This window comes from Taurulus bubalis, assembly GCF_910589615.1.
Source record: "Taurulus bubalis genome assembly, chromosome: 15".
Taxonomy (NCBI): Eukaryota; Metazoa; Chordata; class Actinopteri; order Perciformes; family Cottidae; genus Taurulus; species Taurulus bubalis.
Genome location: NC_136603.1, coordinates 2,669,358 through 2,683,923, shown reverse-complemented (window position 1 = coordinate 2,683,923; position 14,566 = coordinate 2,669,358). Strand labels below are relative to the sequence as shown.

At 40.8% G+C, this 14,566-nt stretch overlaps 2 protein-coding genes across 2 annotated transcripts in view; one reads left to right on the top strand and one right to left on the bottom strand.

The window, feature by feature from the left end:
• The window catches only part of iqgap1 (IQ motif containing GTPase activating protein 1), a 49,377-nt gene extending 44,001 nt beyond the window's left edge, over positions 1-5,376 (bottom strand). The window contains exons 1-2 of the mRNA XM_079231341.1: positions 5,310-5,376; positions 4,125-4,227 (exon numbers count right to left, since the gene is read on the bottom strand). Of these exons, the coding sequence (XP_079087467.1) occupies positions 4,125-4,227; positions 5,310-5,355 (149 nt within the window). The 5' untranslated portion in view covers positions 5,356-5,376. The remainder of the gene's footprint in view (positions 1-4,124; positions 4,228-5,309) is intronic.
• A 2,558-nt stretch (positions 5,377-7,934) lies between these two features.
• Positions 7,935-10,882, top strand: cartl (cocaine- and amphetamine-regulated transcript-like; the record flags this gene model as incomplete). The annotated part of the gene is made up of 3 exons (XM_079230502.1): positions 7,935-8,099; positions 9,471-9,548; positions 10,775-10,882. Coding segments are annotated over 3 exons (351 nt in total), but the record flags the coding sequence as incomplete, so codon positions are not given.
• Positions 10,883-14,566: the final 3,684 nt, after the last annotated feature.

The following is a 14,566-nucleotide window of genomic DNA, read 5'->3' as shown; positions in this document are numbered from 1 at the left end:
TAGTTTGAGGTGAAAAAATACTAAGCTAGTTTGAGGTGACAAAACCACTAAGCTAGTTTGAGGTGACAAAACCACTAAGCTAGTTTGAGGCGACCAAACCATTAAGCTAGTTTGAGGTGAAAAAATACTAAGCTAGTTTGAGGTGACAAAACCACTAAGCTAGTTTGAGGTGACAAAACCACTAAGCTAGTTTGAGGTGACAAAACCACTAAGCTAGTTTGAGGTGACAAAACCACTAAGCTATTTAAGGTGACAAAACCACTAAGCTAGTTTTCTAGTTTTAAAAAGGTGACAAAACCACTAAGCTAGTTTGCTAGTTTGAGGTGACAAAACCACTAAGCTATTTAAGGTGACATAATCACTAAGCTAGTTTGCTAGTTTTAAAGGTGACATCTCTCCGCTATCTCCGTAGCGGGACCAGGCTCGACACCCGACTTGGGCAGAGGGGACGCGGGCAGTAGCAGCAGCAGCGGACGGTAGCAGCAGCAGCGCTAGCTAGCAGCAGCGTTAGCTAGCGCTGCTCCTAGCTTGCGCTGCTCCTAGCTTACTACAGCGGGGACACTGACCCTGACCCTGACAGGGACAAACCACTAAGCTAGTTTGAGGCGACAAAACCACGAAGCTAGTTTGAGGTGACAACACCATTGAGCTAGTTTGAGGTGACAACACCACTAAGCTAGTTTGAGGTGACAACACCATTAAGCTAGTTTGAGGTGACAACACCATTAAGCTAGTTTGAGGTGACAACACCACTAAGCTAGTTTGAGGCGACAACACCACTAAGCTAGTTTGAGGCGACACTACTTTAGGTTGAGGTGACAAAACCACTAAGTTCGGTTTTGGAAAAGATCGTTGTTTGGGTTAAAATAACCACGGAAGTGCCGTTATTGAAGTACGCACAATTTACGCGACAACTTCATCAATGACTTGTCGTTTCACACGGGGAATAAACAGCGGTCTCCTGCTGAAAGATTTCCGTTTGTCGGACCCGTCCACTTCCACTACCACCCGCCTTGAGGGCCTTAGCGGTCTCTTGCGTTGGTATTGCTACAAATGTTGGATGAGACCAGCCTGACACGCAACATATCGTACTGTATTTTAAAGAGCAATAAAAGAGACAAAACTGGTCGACGAGCATCCAAATATGGCGTGATAGCCTCGTCCGCCTCAGCCGAGCTGTGGGTTTGATGGGCGCATGAAAATGAGAGTGATAACACAGAGTTTGCATCTGAGAGAAAGAGAGAGTGTGTGAGTTCAGGTCGTCTACGCTTTAACACACACACACACACACACACACACACACACACACACACACACACACACACACACACACACACACACACACAGTAACACAGTAACACATTAAAACAGTGACGGAGCCACAGTGCGCTCCTGCAGCTGCACACAGGTGCTCTCACACACACCCTGCTGTGCACCTGTCAGAGGCATTCCCATCATACCAGCCTGCATCAACACTCACTCTCCTGCAGGCTCAGGTGTTCCCCTCCTGGAACAATGTTTGATCAAAAGAACAGAATCTTTCAGTTTCTTTTTTTAAATACCTTCAACTTGGTGTTTTATCCCCCCCCCCCCCCCCCCCACCCCCTGACCTCTCTGACTGGACGGACAGGTGAAGGGACAGGAAGTGGACTCTGTTTCCAGCATGATGCTCAAACAGTCAACGTTGGCGGATAATGTTTCCCTGGTGTCGTACTTCTATTGTGAAGACGTCGGCCATATTGCAATTGCAACCACTACTACTATTGCAGTACTACAACAACTACAACTAATGCAATACTACTACTACTGCTGCTACTACTAACACTACAACGGCTACTACTAATGCAATACTACTACAACGTCCACTACTGCTGCTAGTACTACTACTACAATAACAACTACTACTATTGCAATACTACTACTATATCTACTACTACTGATACTACTCCTGATACTACTACTGATACTACTATATCTACTACTACTGATACAACTAATGCAATACTACTACTACTGCTGCTACTACTAACACTACAACGGCTACTACTAATGCAATACTACTACAACGTCCACTACTGCTGCTACTGCTACAATAACAATTACTACTATTGCAATACTACTACTGTATCTACTACTACTGATACTACTCCTGATACTACTATATCTACTACTACTGATACAACTAATGCAATACTACTACTACTGCTGCTACTACTAACACTACAACGGCTACTACTAATGCAATACTACTACAACGTCCACTACTGCTGCTACTGCTACAATAACAATTACTACTATTGCAATACTACTACTGTATCTACTACTACTGATACTACTCCTAATACTACTACTGCTGCTACTACAACAACTAATGCAATACTACTACTACTGCTGCTACTACTAACACTGCAACAACTACTACTAATGCAATACTACTACTAATACAATACTACTACAACGTCCACTACTGCTGCTACTACAATAACACTATAATATTGCAATACTACTACTATATATACTACTCCTGATACTAGTACTGCTGCTACTACTACACCTACTATTGCAATACTACTACTACTACTACTACTACTACTACTACATTTAAATGAGAACACGGCTAATGTGCAGACTTATAATTATATTTCTAATGAGTAATGGTGATATATTTTAGTTTAATATAAGATTCAGTCACAATGGTTTGTATTTATCATGATTGCTTCCTCCTTCCTTTTCACCCCCCGCTACTACTTCTGCACTCGTTAGCCAAAAGGACGCCAACTCAGCCGCCTATCGAAACATAATCCTACGGCACGTTTACTTCCAGCCGGCATCAGCTCACTGGGTTTGGCTCAAAGGCTGCAAGTTCCACTCTGACGCGCACTTTTCTAGAGGGGGAGGAAAGCCGTCTGACTGTGGCGGGAACAGTTGAGTCATGAACACGAAGGCCGTAAGAGGAGAGAAGAAAGTTTCTCTTCATGAGTCCAATGTAATGTGAGATATTCAAATAGACCCCAAAAAGAAGAAGCTTTTATTTTGGTGACAAAAAATGGGTTCAGATGAAACCGAAGTCGTTCCAGGAATTTCCTGGAGATCGCAGACGAACGATAGGTGAGATAAGCGGAAAAACTAACGCTCAGCTTCTTTTTTTGTTTAATCAGAGCGACGTGCACCTTCGCAGCAGCGCGGACACACACACACACACACACACACACACACACACACACACACACCGGAACAGGTTGCTATGACAACTGTGGGTTCAACAGTGGGAAACACTCAAATCAACCGAGCGACTGAGTCACTTCCTGTCTCGCTCAATCCTTCCTCTTTTGAAGCAGCGACGTTCCAACCCAGTCACTGACAGCACTGTGTGTGTGTGTGTGTGTGTGTGTGTGTGTGTGTGTGTCAGTCCTCAACCACTTCTTCACTAATTCCTAATAATGAAACAATAGAAGTTTGGCAGAAGTGCGCTAATTACAAAGTTAAGTCCTACAATTATATTAGCGTTATTTTATGGCCTCGTCAAGGAAATTCTCAAAAAACCTTAAAAATCAGGAAATGAAAGTGTTACTTCATATCATGTTTTTTGCCGAAGAAGCCAAAAAAGTAAAAAAAATGTTCGATGTTGTCTGAATAGAGTTCCTGCTGAACACAACAACAGTAATTGGTCGAAAAATTACACATTATGTAATAGTAACTATTATTAAGTTTGTCAATTTAAAAAGATAATTTTGCAAGTCACGAAAACCGCCCGTGAACCAGGATGTCACCAACAAAATGCTTCAACAAAGAGCCTCTGGATAAAAACACACCTGGTGAGACAACGTCACATCTGGACCGTAGCCGAGTTAGCTCGCTAGCTAGCACGACAAGCTAACGGCCGTGTTGGCGTCGCACACTGTGAGAAGTGAGACTGGGCCGGTTCACACGAGACTTTCTTGACTTTTGCCAATTATATAATTTGGTGCAATTATATATTGCACGACCGGCTGCAGAGCAACAACAACGCTGACGTGCACTTCACTGACTGCAGGAGAAAACCGGACGTATATATATATATATATATATATATATATATATATATATATATATATATATATATCCTGCAGAGCTCCATCTCTTACCGTTTGGCCTCCTCCAGGTGACACAGGTACTCGTAGGCCATGTTCTGCTGCCGCTGCTCGTCCATCTCCTCCGCCGTGAGCCGCTCCACGCCATCCAGCACGGCTGCAGCGCCACAACAACAACAACAACAACAACAACAGGGATGAGTGCACGCAACATAAGAACGATGGACTGGCTGAATTTACAGAATAACCGATGAGAGAAAACTGCTGTTTGTTGACTTTTTTGTGTGTGTGTGAAAGTTTCCATCCACTCCTCGGACCTCCTCACACACACACACACACACACACACACACACACGCACACACACACACACACACACACCACAAGGATAAGCAGCCTCATTCATTAGTGTTCCGTTAACATGTGAGCTCATTGTGCTGTTTGATGAGGGAGAGGCTTTTGTCTGCCTGCTTATTATTATTAATAATACACAGAAAACTAAAGGGGAAGCAAAGCCGGTTCCCAGTGGAGAATGTTTCCTCCCACATTCTGCAGAGGGGGATTTGGGGTCCTGTCCCATGAGAGGTGGGAGGCAACAGGTAAATCCTGATTTCAGGCTGGGGGAACTTGATGTTCCCAGTTTCTACGCTTTGCCTCAAACATCCTCAACAAGTGAATGAAAGCAGAAACACTTCTTGCTGTCCATTGGAAACCAGAGTAAAGAGTTATTGCGCAATCCAAATGAAAGATGGAGGATTCAAAAAACTTTTTTTCTATAAACTTTTTGTCTTTCTTTAAATCCATGGGCGGTGGTTATGTCTGTTTAGAACTCTCTCTCTCTCTCTCACACACACGCACACACACACACACACACAACAATCTGCCGTTTTGCAATATTTGCCACAAAGTATACATGTAACTTGGAGTTGTACTTTGAAAAAAATAAAACTCTCAAACTCTAGAAGCAGGCCTCTGTTCTCCTCCACCGCGCGCTGCATATGAATTAAAAAAAAAATAAAAACGCGGAAGTCATAATTAAGCTGCAGCCATGCTGTCACACATCAAAGAAACAAGCCGCCTGAATCCTCTTTCTGGTTTATTAGGAGCGCTGACCCGGGACCTGTGGAGCTGAAGCCGCCCGCCCGGCACCTCAAGGTGAGCACACACGCACGCACACACACACACACACACACACCCACACACACACCTACACACACACAGACAGAAGAGTCTGAACTTACAGCCGTATCTCGGCCGCAGCCCGTCGGTCTCGTCAGAAGTTGACATCTTCCTCCGCGGTTCGCTTCGGCAGAAAAGTTTCCGCGCAGTTTGGCAGTTTGTTTCCCAAAAGTGTAAAAAAGAAAGAAGCAGAAGTATCGAAACCCGGAGGACCTTTCGGCCTGTAGTTCCTCCTGCGCGGCTCTGCGGAGACTTTCTTCTTCTTCTTCTTCTTCTTCAAACCTCACTGATGTCACTGGGTGTGTTCTTCCTAATCCTGAAGTATGCAGTTTCAGGAAGCGGAGCTCGCGGCCTGCGGGGCGGCCGAAGCTGCGCGCGCAGCGCCCTCTGTCGGCCGGTGCAGGCATGAGCAACGACGCCGGTGTCCAACCGGTGGTCCGGGGCCGCCAGGAGGGCCGCTAGCGCTCACAGGGGGGTTGATGTGTTTTAATTCATGGTTCAGGTTTACAAAACATACCAAGAGCTCAGTGGGTGAAAAGTGAATGAATTGAACATAAAATGGTGGTAAGAATGAGATACATATGATTATTATAGTAGGTTCAATATGGAGGATGATGATTTATAAGATAAGATAAGATGATGTATAAAATAAGATAAGATAATCCTTTATTAGTCCTGCAGAGGGGAAATTACAGGATTACAGCAGAGTCTCTGCAGAGAGACATAGTAAATAAAAAAATCAAGTAATATAAATAAACAGTAATAAAAACAGTAAAGAATAATACGATAGCAATATTAAATATACAGACGGAATTAAAACAAGTATATGAAAGTACTTAAATGTATTATTTATTGCACCAGATGAACGTAATTAAAGTGATTAAAGTGTTATAAGTTTGCTGTATGTCTGTGTTTTTCTGTCCTTGTCTGATTGTTCGTTGGTTGTTATGCTGTTATGTATTTTTATTTATTTGTTGTTGTTTTTTGTTGTCTAGTAATGTGAGTTAATGTGTGACTTGTAAAAACTTAAAATAAAATGATTGTAAGAGAGAAAAGTGATCTATATTTGAACATTATTGTTGTAGTTTAGTGTCTGATGGAGAATCAAGAGCTGGAACATTTATGAATTAGTTTTGAAGTCAAAGATGATAAACAATTAAAAACAACCTAACGGATCATTTAGAAATAATTATGTATTGATGTAATCTGCTACGTTATTGTATTTCTCTCTCTCTTTGTCTCTGTTTCATTGTCACATTTATTTATTTATTTTTTAAACTAAGAAGAAACTGAAATTAAAACTTTTTTTATGTATTTTTAATTTGTTCATATGCTCTGTATAATTTCTTAAAATGCAATGAAAAAGAAAATAAGAATGTATTCATGTATTAGTTATTTTATTTTTCTCTCTCACCTCTGTTTCATTAATTATTATTGTATATAATCTTACTTTTAAATAAATAAATAAAAATTATACTTTAAAAAGAATTAAACTAAGAAATAATATATTTAAACTTTTTTGATTTGAATGATGTTTTTGTTTGCTCTTTATCTAAATAATTTGTTACAAAATGCAAGACAGTAATATCTGTGAGCTTAAAGCTCTTCTGGAATAAAGAGCAGACAAAGTGCATGAGGAGGTTTTATTTTATTAATAATATATAAAAAGTTGCTTTTCGCCAAATCAGGTCTTCATCAACTGACTTCAGTTACATTCAAATGTTCTTCATCTTATTACATATATTTGGTTGATATTTGATTGTTTGACTTGTTCTAAAGCTCCAGAAACAACAAGCGTCAACATTTTAATGCTGAAACCTTTATTTATTAGTCATACCAGTAAATACATTTTAATGCTGAAACCTTTATTTATTAGTCATACCAGTAAATACATTTTAATGCTGAAACCTTTATTTATTAGTCATACCAGTAAATACATTTTAATGCTGAAACCTTTATTTATTAGTCATACCAGTAAATACATTTTAATGCTGAAACCTTTATTTATTAGTCATACCAGTAAATACATTTTAATGCTGAAACCTTTATTTATTAGTCATACCAGTAAACACATTGTAATGTGAGCTGCACAGCAGAGCCAAAACAAACCTGTTGACAGTATGTTATGTTTTATAGACATAAAGAGATATTTCCCTTCTGTAAAAACCTTTGACTCAAATACAACAAAATGCAAAAAAAAATTAACCTGAATTAACCCAATGTGTAAAATGTATGCAAATTAACACACACATTTAATAACGTAGTGCCTAATTTGCATATTTAGACCCAACATTTCAGTCAACTTGTAATAGAAAAAGTATTTGTTTTATGTCAGCATCAAGTGGGACGTTTTCACTGAGATGTGTGTAAGTTGTTAAAGGAGTTCCCGTTGAAGATAACACTGATGAACTCATTAATACTGATGACGGGTCAATAATGTGATCATTGGATTACATGATGGTGTTTTAACGAGCTTGTTTTGCACTTTAAGGTGTTTAATAAAGAGTTTCATCACGTGACCAGGTCTCATCCATTCACACTGTAAATAGATAAAAAGTGTGTTGTTGGGTTTATCCAGCACTGCAGCGGCCTCTCGGGGGCGGAGCTTAACGAGTATAAGAGCGCGTGCAGCTCCGATGGGTGGAGGCAGAATCTCCAGTGGACCTGCTGCGACCCTTCAGTCTTGATCTTCCTCCTCTTCCTCCTCCTCCTCCTCCTCCTCCAGCACCATGGAGAGCTCCGGGATGCTGCGCGCGCTGCTGGTCGTCGCCGTGCTGTCGGTCACGTGTCGCGGTCAGTCCTCCCAGGAGGTCTCGGCGGAGGACCGATCCGAGCCGGCCGACAGGGACCTGGTGAGTGAGTCAGCCTGCAGAAAGATCCCAGAGGATCCCTTTGGCTCACGCCTCCTAAACTTTGGCAAAAGCTTCTTTTTCTTTTTTTGCATGTCGATATTTAAACGTTTCTTTTATTTGCATTTTATAGAAGAAGAAAAAACACAACTGCATCGTTTTATAGAGTTCAGATGAGATATGCAGATTTGCAGAAAACATTTAAAATGTTTTATTACACAACCGTTTTAAAGATACAGATTAAAAGTGGCAAAAACAAATTACTTATATATGTCAGCATGAAACTGCAGTTGATTACTGACATTTAGAAGTATTACAAGTTTTCTCAAATGTTATGTTTAAATATGCAAACGAGGTATTAATCCATTACATATGTGCTCATTGAATGAATGCATGAATGAATATACTTTATTGATCACAGAGGGGAAATTTGGTGTCGACGTAGCAGCAATTTACAGACAAAAATAAGATATAAAAACAAAAGGGATGAAAGATATATACAATACAGTACAACAATGCAAATGACGTATGTCAGTATATGAAGTGTGAAGTGTAGATAAACATAAAGTGAACAATTCCAGAAAAGAAATGTGAATTTGAGATGAAGCCAGGTTCCAAATGCTTGTATTAAGTAGCATGTTTCTACAGAAGGATTCAGATCTCTCTCTGTGTCACGCAGGGAAAAAACTCTCAATAGTTATTTTTAAAAAGCCATTTTCTCCATGTTATTAATGTTTATAGTCCTCAGATACGTGAGGCTCTGCATGAGAAACACACCCGTCTGCATGAACCCTCAGGATATATGTAGGGATGAAAGAGTACCGTTATATAAATGAGGTTATGAATGTGTGAACAAACCTCTTTAAGAGACGGTTAGTGACATCATGATGAAGACTCTACAGGTGAAGAGGTGAACACATGAACTCATAGATATCACCATGAAACTTCACCACTTCATCACTGACATTAAAGCAAATATTTTTTATATTACAAGTTTTCTGAAATGTTTTGTTTAAATATGCAAATGAGGCGTTAAATAATGGTAACTTTTGATGAATTTAGGAGAAATCTGCAGACAAAATAGTCAAATAAACATGAACATGTGTATTTGGGATGTTTTTCTTCTTCCCACTAGTCTGAAAGCAGTAAGAGACACAAGATGAAACTCTTAGACGTCACGCCGTGCAGACGACTCAAACCCAGAGCATTGTTTCAACGTCACGAGGGAAATGATGAACAACATCTAGAATATCGACTTTGTAGCTGCAAGAAGAACGCGTCATCTTGGGTTCAAAAGAATGTTCTAGATCATACATGTGATACTGAAGGGGAATGTTCAGGTAAACTTCAATGCTCTCCTGCTTGTCCCGCCAGGTGGAGGCGCTGGAGGCTCTGCTGGGCCGGGGGCCTCATCGGATTCCCTCGGCTGAGAAGAGAGGAAGCGTCGCACTGGTGACTCCACTTTATTGTCTTTGTTCACGTGAAGCAGCTCTGTGGTGCAATTTAGCAACGTATGCCCTGAAGGACGGAGAAGGCAGAGTGCAATGTAACGACCCGCTGCTGTTTCATTAACCCGGTTAGAAAAAGATACCGCGGCAGTAATTAAGAGTTAACAAGGAAAAGGCCAACAGCAGTCTTTCACTCCGAGCTGTTACAGACTGATCAAGATGGCTGCCGGACTCTAATTAGCTGGAATAAGAAGGAAGCGGCTAATGAACAGCATCCAATTATTTCACTGCAAGACGCTGGACGGATTAACGAGTAAATCAGAAGGATTGACCAAGGAAAATAATGAATCAAAGAAGGTTCATTAATGCAAAGGCCCGTGCCAGAATGTGTCTGTAAGGGAAAATAAAACAAGCTGGATTCACAAACCCTTCCTGCCAGAGACAACGTCTCCAAACATCGCTGTAGTGGCCATTTGTCCCCTGAATAAAATAAAATAAACATAAATCAAAGAAAATAAATCTAAATCAAAAAGCCACTGATGGTTTATGTCCATGCAGAGTTCGGTTTGTCTGATATTTATTGCAACTTAACAAAAACAACAACAACAAAAAGAACAAAGCACCCCCATGCTGCCTCTCCCTGGTGAGCTGGTAAAGCATCACAGGCCCACCCAGGTGCATGCTGGTCACCCAGGTGCATGCTGGTCCTGTACCCGCCTCCTTTAAGTAAACCCCAGGTGGCACCATGGCTCCTATATAGGGGCAGGCGGACCTGAAACTTCTATTTTTGCTGTGTTTCAATCTTCATTTACTCTTAACCAGTACCATATAGACTGATATGTACACATCTGAACACAATCTCACATGTGTAGCGTTTATTATAACACAACATTATTCAAACAGCCCTAGTGGTTGCAGAGATGCACCCTTTAGAGTTTGGGTGTGATATTTCAAGCAGAATCCTAAAAAATACCTCGGGTTTTAAAAGGTTGATAAACCAATAACTAAGACTAAGTAAACAACTACAAATAATGAAACTAAAAACTATCAAAACTATCCTAATACATCTAAAAATCTAACCCCAATAAGCAAACAACTAGAATAAAACAATATTACTTGTGAATAAATAGTAGCTTACAATGTTCAATAAGCAGCTCCTGTACTTTGTGGTGTGTCACAACCTTTGTTGTTGCATTATTTGCATGAAGCCTCTGCATGTGTCCCCCTCAGTGCGGGATGGGCGACCGCTGTGCCATGAAGTTCGGGCCTCGCATCGGGAAGCTCTGTGACTGCGGCCGAGGAGCCAACTGCAACTCCTACCTGCTCAAGTGCATCTGAAGCGGCGAGGACCAGGAACCACGGCGTCCTTCAGGGGACTCTGACGGCCTCATGGTTTACTGCGTGCATGTTTGGGTTTCATGTTCAATAAACGCATTTATCAACACGACCTTTTTGGTATTTTATTTACTCTACGGTTGTTTGTAGTTTGGTAGAATGTCTTGCTCCGCGTTGTCGTCTGTTATGTTACATTTTGTGAAACTATCAGGAAAATCAAGAAAAAATCATGGTATAATCCCCCACCCGCTCCAAAAAAAACATATTAGGTATCAAATTAAACATAAAAATCAGGGCTACAATAATATACAATCCTCATGTACAACCTCTAAACACAACTGAAACAATAAATAGGATTAGGGGTTAGGGTTAGGGCTTAAAGGGTTAAATTGGCCCATTTGGACTATTGATACTAACACTACTGATGTGATTGTTTGCTATTTATTTTGTTATGTTTGTTTATTTGGATGACAGAGATTGCTCTGATGTGGTGAAAACGCAAAATAATAAGTAAAAAAAAAAAAGGACCCTTTGCTAAGTCCTCTGCTAAGCCCCGCCCCCTCTGCTAGACGTCAGCGCTACGTTACCATGGAGCCCACACTGTCACAAACTGCACCCCCTGAATAAATATCATCAAATTATCGTAAAGAAGCAGACAGAAGGGTTTACAATGTGTGATAGGAGGATCAATCCAGGATGAAAAACATATTTACACATAATTACGCATATTTTAACAGTGTAAAAGTGAAGCAGAGCATCAGCTGGAGATCCAGACAGAAGACATGAAACTAAAGAACAACGCCGTTCCTCTGCATGCACTGCTACCATCATTCATTAAAGAGCAGAAGCTCCACATGTCTGGAGCCACGACGTCGCATGTAAACGTTTTTTATTTGTTCTTGAGCTCAAATTGTTTCAGAAGCTCACCTTTCTTAAAGCTGCTGCACACATTGAAGCTTCTTTGTTTCTGCTGTGCTTCCTCACCAACTGTGAGGGATGAAAGAGAAGCATCCGGCTGTGACAAAAGCCACGCTTATTCCAAATAATTACAAAAAGAAAATCAAATGAAATGTGCTGAGCAGATCCGGCTGCAGGCAGCAGATTATACGTCGCTTTTCACTTCGTCCCGGAGTCTTAATCCGGAGTCATAAGAGACTGACGACCTCCTTTCAAAGCTCTTTTGCAGCCTGAGGCCGTTGAGCTGCAATGAAAACTAGTCAATATGAATAAAGAGTGTCTCCACTTCTGATTTCTGCTTGGCTCAAGAGTTTTGTTGCTGTCGTTGATCATGTTGCAGAAAAGAATCGGCACGGGATCATCTTCAATAAATCGTCATAATCCACGCACTGATGAGCACATGCTGTGAAAATGACTCGTCTTGTTCCTGATAATAACTCTGGATTACATTAGAGTCTGTAATATTTATAAGATGCTACAGGTGCAAAGATATGTTGCATTTCAGTTCACAGAAAGAGAAAATACGTCCTCTGATTTAATATTTTATACGTATATTTAACACAGAACATGCGTTGTTAATGGAATTGAATGTATTTAAGGAGTATTGCACCAATGTAGCATTCACAACATGTCCATGATGTTTAAAACATGAGAAAACCAATGCAGCACAACCAGAGATATCTTTTTTAATTTTGATTCCACGCATTCTTCCTCCTTGTCAAAACCTGGCGCCTACATTACCCACAATGCAACTCACCCGTCAGCAGTTCTGTTATAGATCGGGGTGTGTTATGCTCGTAGCGGCTAACGTAACCTAGCCTCCAGCCTGCTGCAGAGAGGAGCAGAAAGAAAAATGGAGAGCGGCCTCCAGGAATCTACTTTAATTTGGACATTCTTCATAGTTCTGTCTTGTCAGCTAGAGTTGGTCATGTTGCCTGGAGACGCAGAGGAGCTCGCACACATAAAACACACCTAAAGCGAGCGTAAAAACTGTTTTTTCTAATCCGGTTTATTTAAAAATGTGTATAGAAATATGTCGATAGAAACACAGCTAATTTTCACGTGTGCAGTAGCATGCCACAACATCTGGAAACACACTCAAAGCAACGCATCGATAGTAAGCTGCAGAGTTTGTAACTTTCATTTTGTTAAAGTGAGACAAAAGTCACTTTTGTTTAAGTGGCAATTCTAGGAAAATTTGTGGAACTGTAGCAGAAGTTGTGAAATGTTAGCAAACTGACCAAGTTAAGGTAAACAAATGGAAGCTAACATTAGCCACCATTAGCTCCCAGTCATACCAGAACAAGCACGACAGTATCACCAACAGCTATTGAGTGTATTAACTTGATTAATAATGCATTTTATTGCTTTTGAATTACACTTTTTTATGTTTTTTCTTGATTCAGAAATTACGCTTTAATGTGGTGAGTTTTTATTAGCATTTTGTGACTAAAATGTTCTAATTTCAGTTATTTCTTACAAACCTCAGTATTTTTTTATTTTTTTTACAAAGGCCACTCTGACGAAAGCCAAAGCTAAAGTCTGAAACTGTGTGTGAAACCGAACGGACCCTTCCTGTTGCTTGCCGGTCTTTCTGCTCCACATGTGGCGGCTCACCTGAGCTCTCTGCCTGTATTGTTGCCAGCCTGCCGACAGCAACAATGAGCACCTGTGTTCTCTTTGGGCGGCTGAGACGGGCTGCTGTACGCTCAGGTAATGCGATCTAGCTGCAATGATTATGAGACAAAACTCAAACTCAATGAGACAAGACGGTAAAAAAGAGGGTTAACTAGTAGCTGATATAAATAAACAAGATTCATCATCCTCTCTGACTGTAGGACCAACAGATCAATATCATCACGACACGTTTTGCTAGAATTGGACCATAAACCTCTAACTGCTAAACTATGACTGAAAACGTAATAATTACACTGGAGATATTATATACATCTTTAATGTTGCAGAAGTACCAAACTACTCTCTGGTTGTATAGAAGTCTATGCTTCATGTGTTAAAGCTGCATTCTCTCTCCTGACCACCAGGGGGTGACTCCTCTGGATGTATAGAAGTATATGATAAAATGACTCTACTACCACCAGGGGGCGACTCCTCTGGTTGTATAGAAGTATATGAGAAAATGACTCTACTACCACCAGGGGGCGACTCCTCTGGTTGTATAGAAGTCTAGCTGCATTCTCTCTCCTGACCATCAGGGGGTGACTCCTCTGGTTGTATAGAAGTCTATGCATCATGTGTTAAAGCTGCATTCTCTCTCCTGACCACCAGGGGGCGACTTCTCTGGTTGTATAGAAGTCTATGCTTCATGTGTTAAAGCTGCATTCTCTCTCCTGACCACCAGGGGGCGACTCCTCTGGTTGTATAGAAGTCTATGCTTCATGTGTTAAAGCTACATTCTCTCTCCTGACCACCAGGGGGTGACTCCTCTGGTTGTATAGAAGTCTATATAAATTACTTCTACTTACTCTACTAATTATTACTTAATGTATTCCCTCAGTAAACATTGTAAACATGAGTTTATGTCTCAATCTCTAGTTTCAAGTCTTCTTCACTACAGAAGTCCACGGACCAACGGGTGACATCACGGTCTGCGGCCACGACGTGAAACCAGAAGCAGAAAGATTCCTGATCCCTTTTTCGTTGATGGATATTGATCGTTGGAGGTTTCCTTTGCCACGGTTACAGACAGACTGCACATCTTAATGTTTCCCA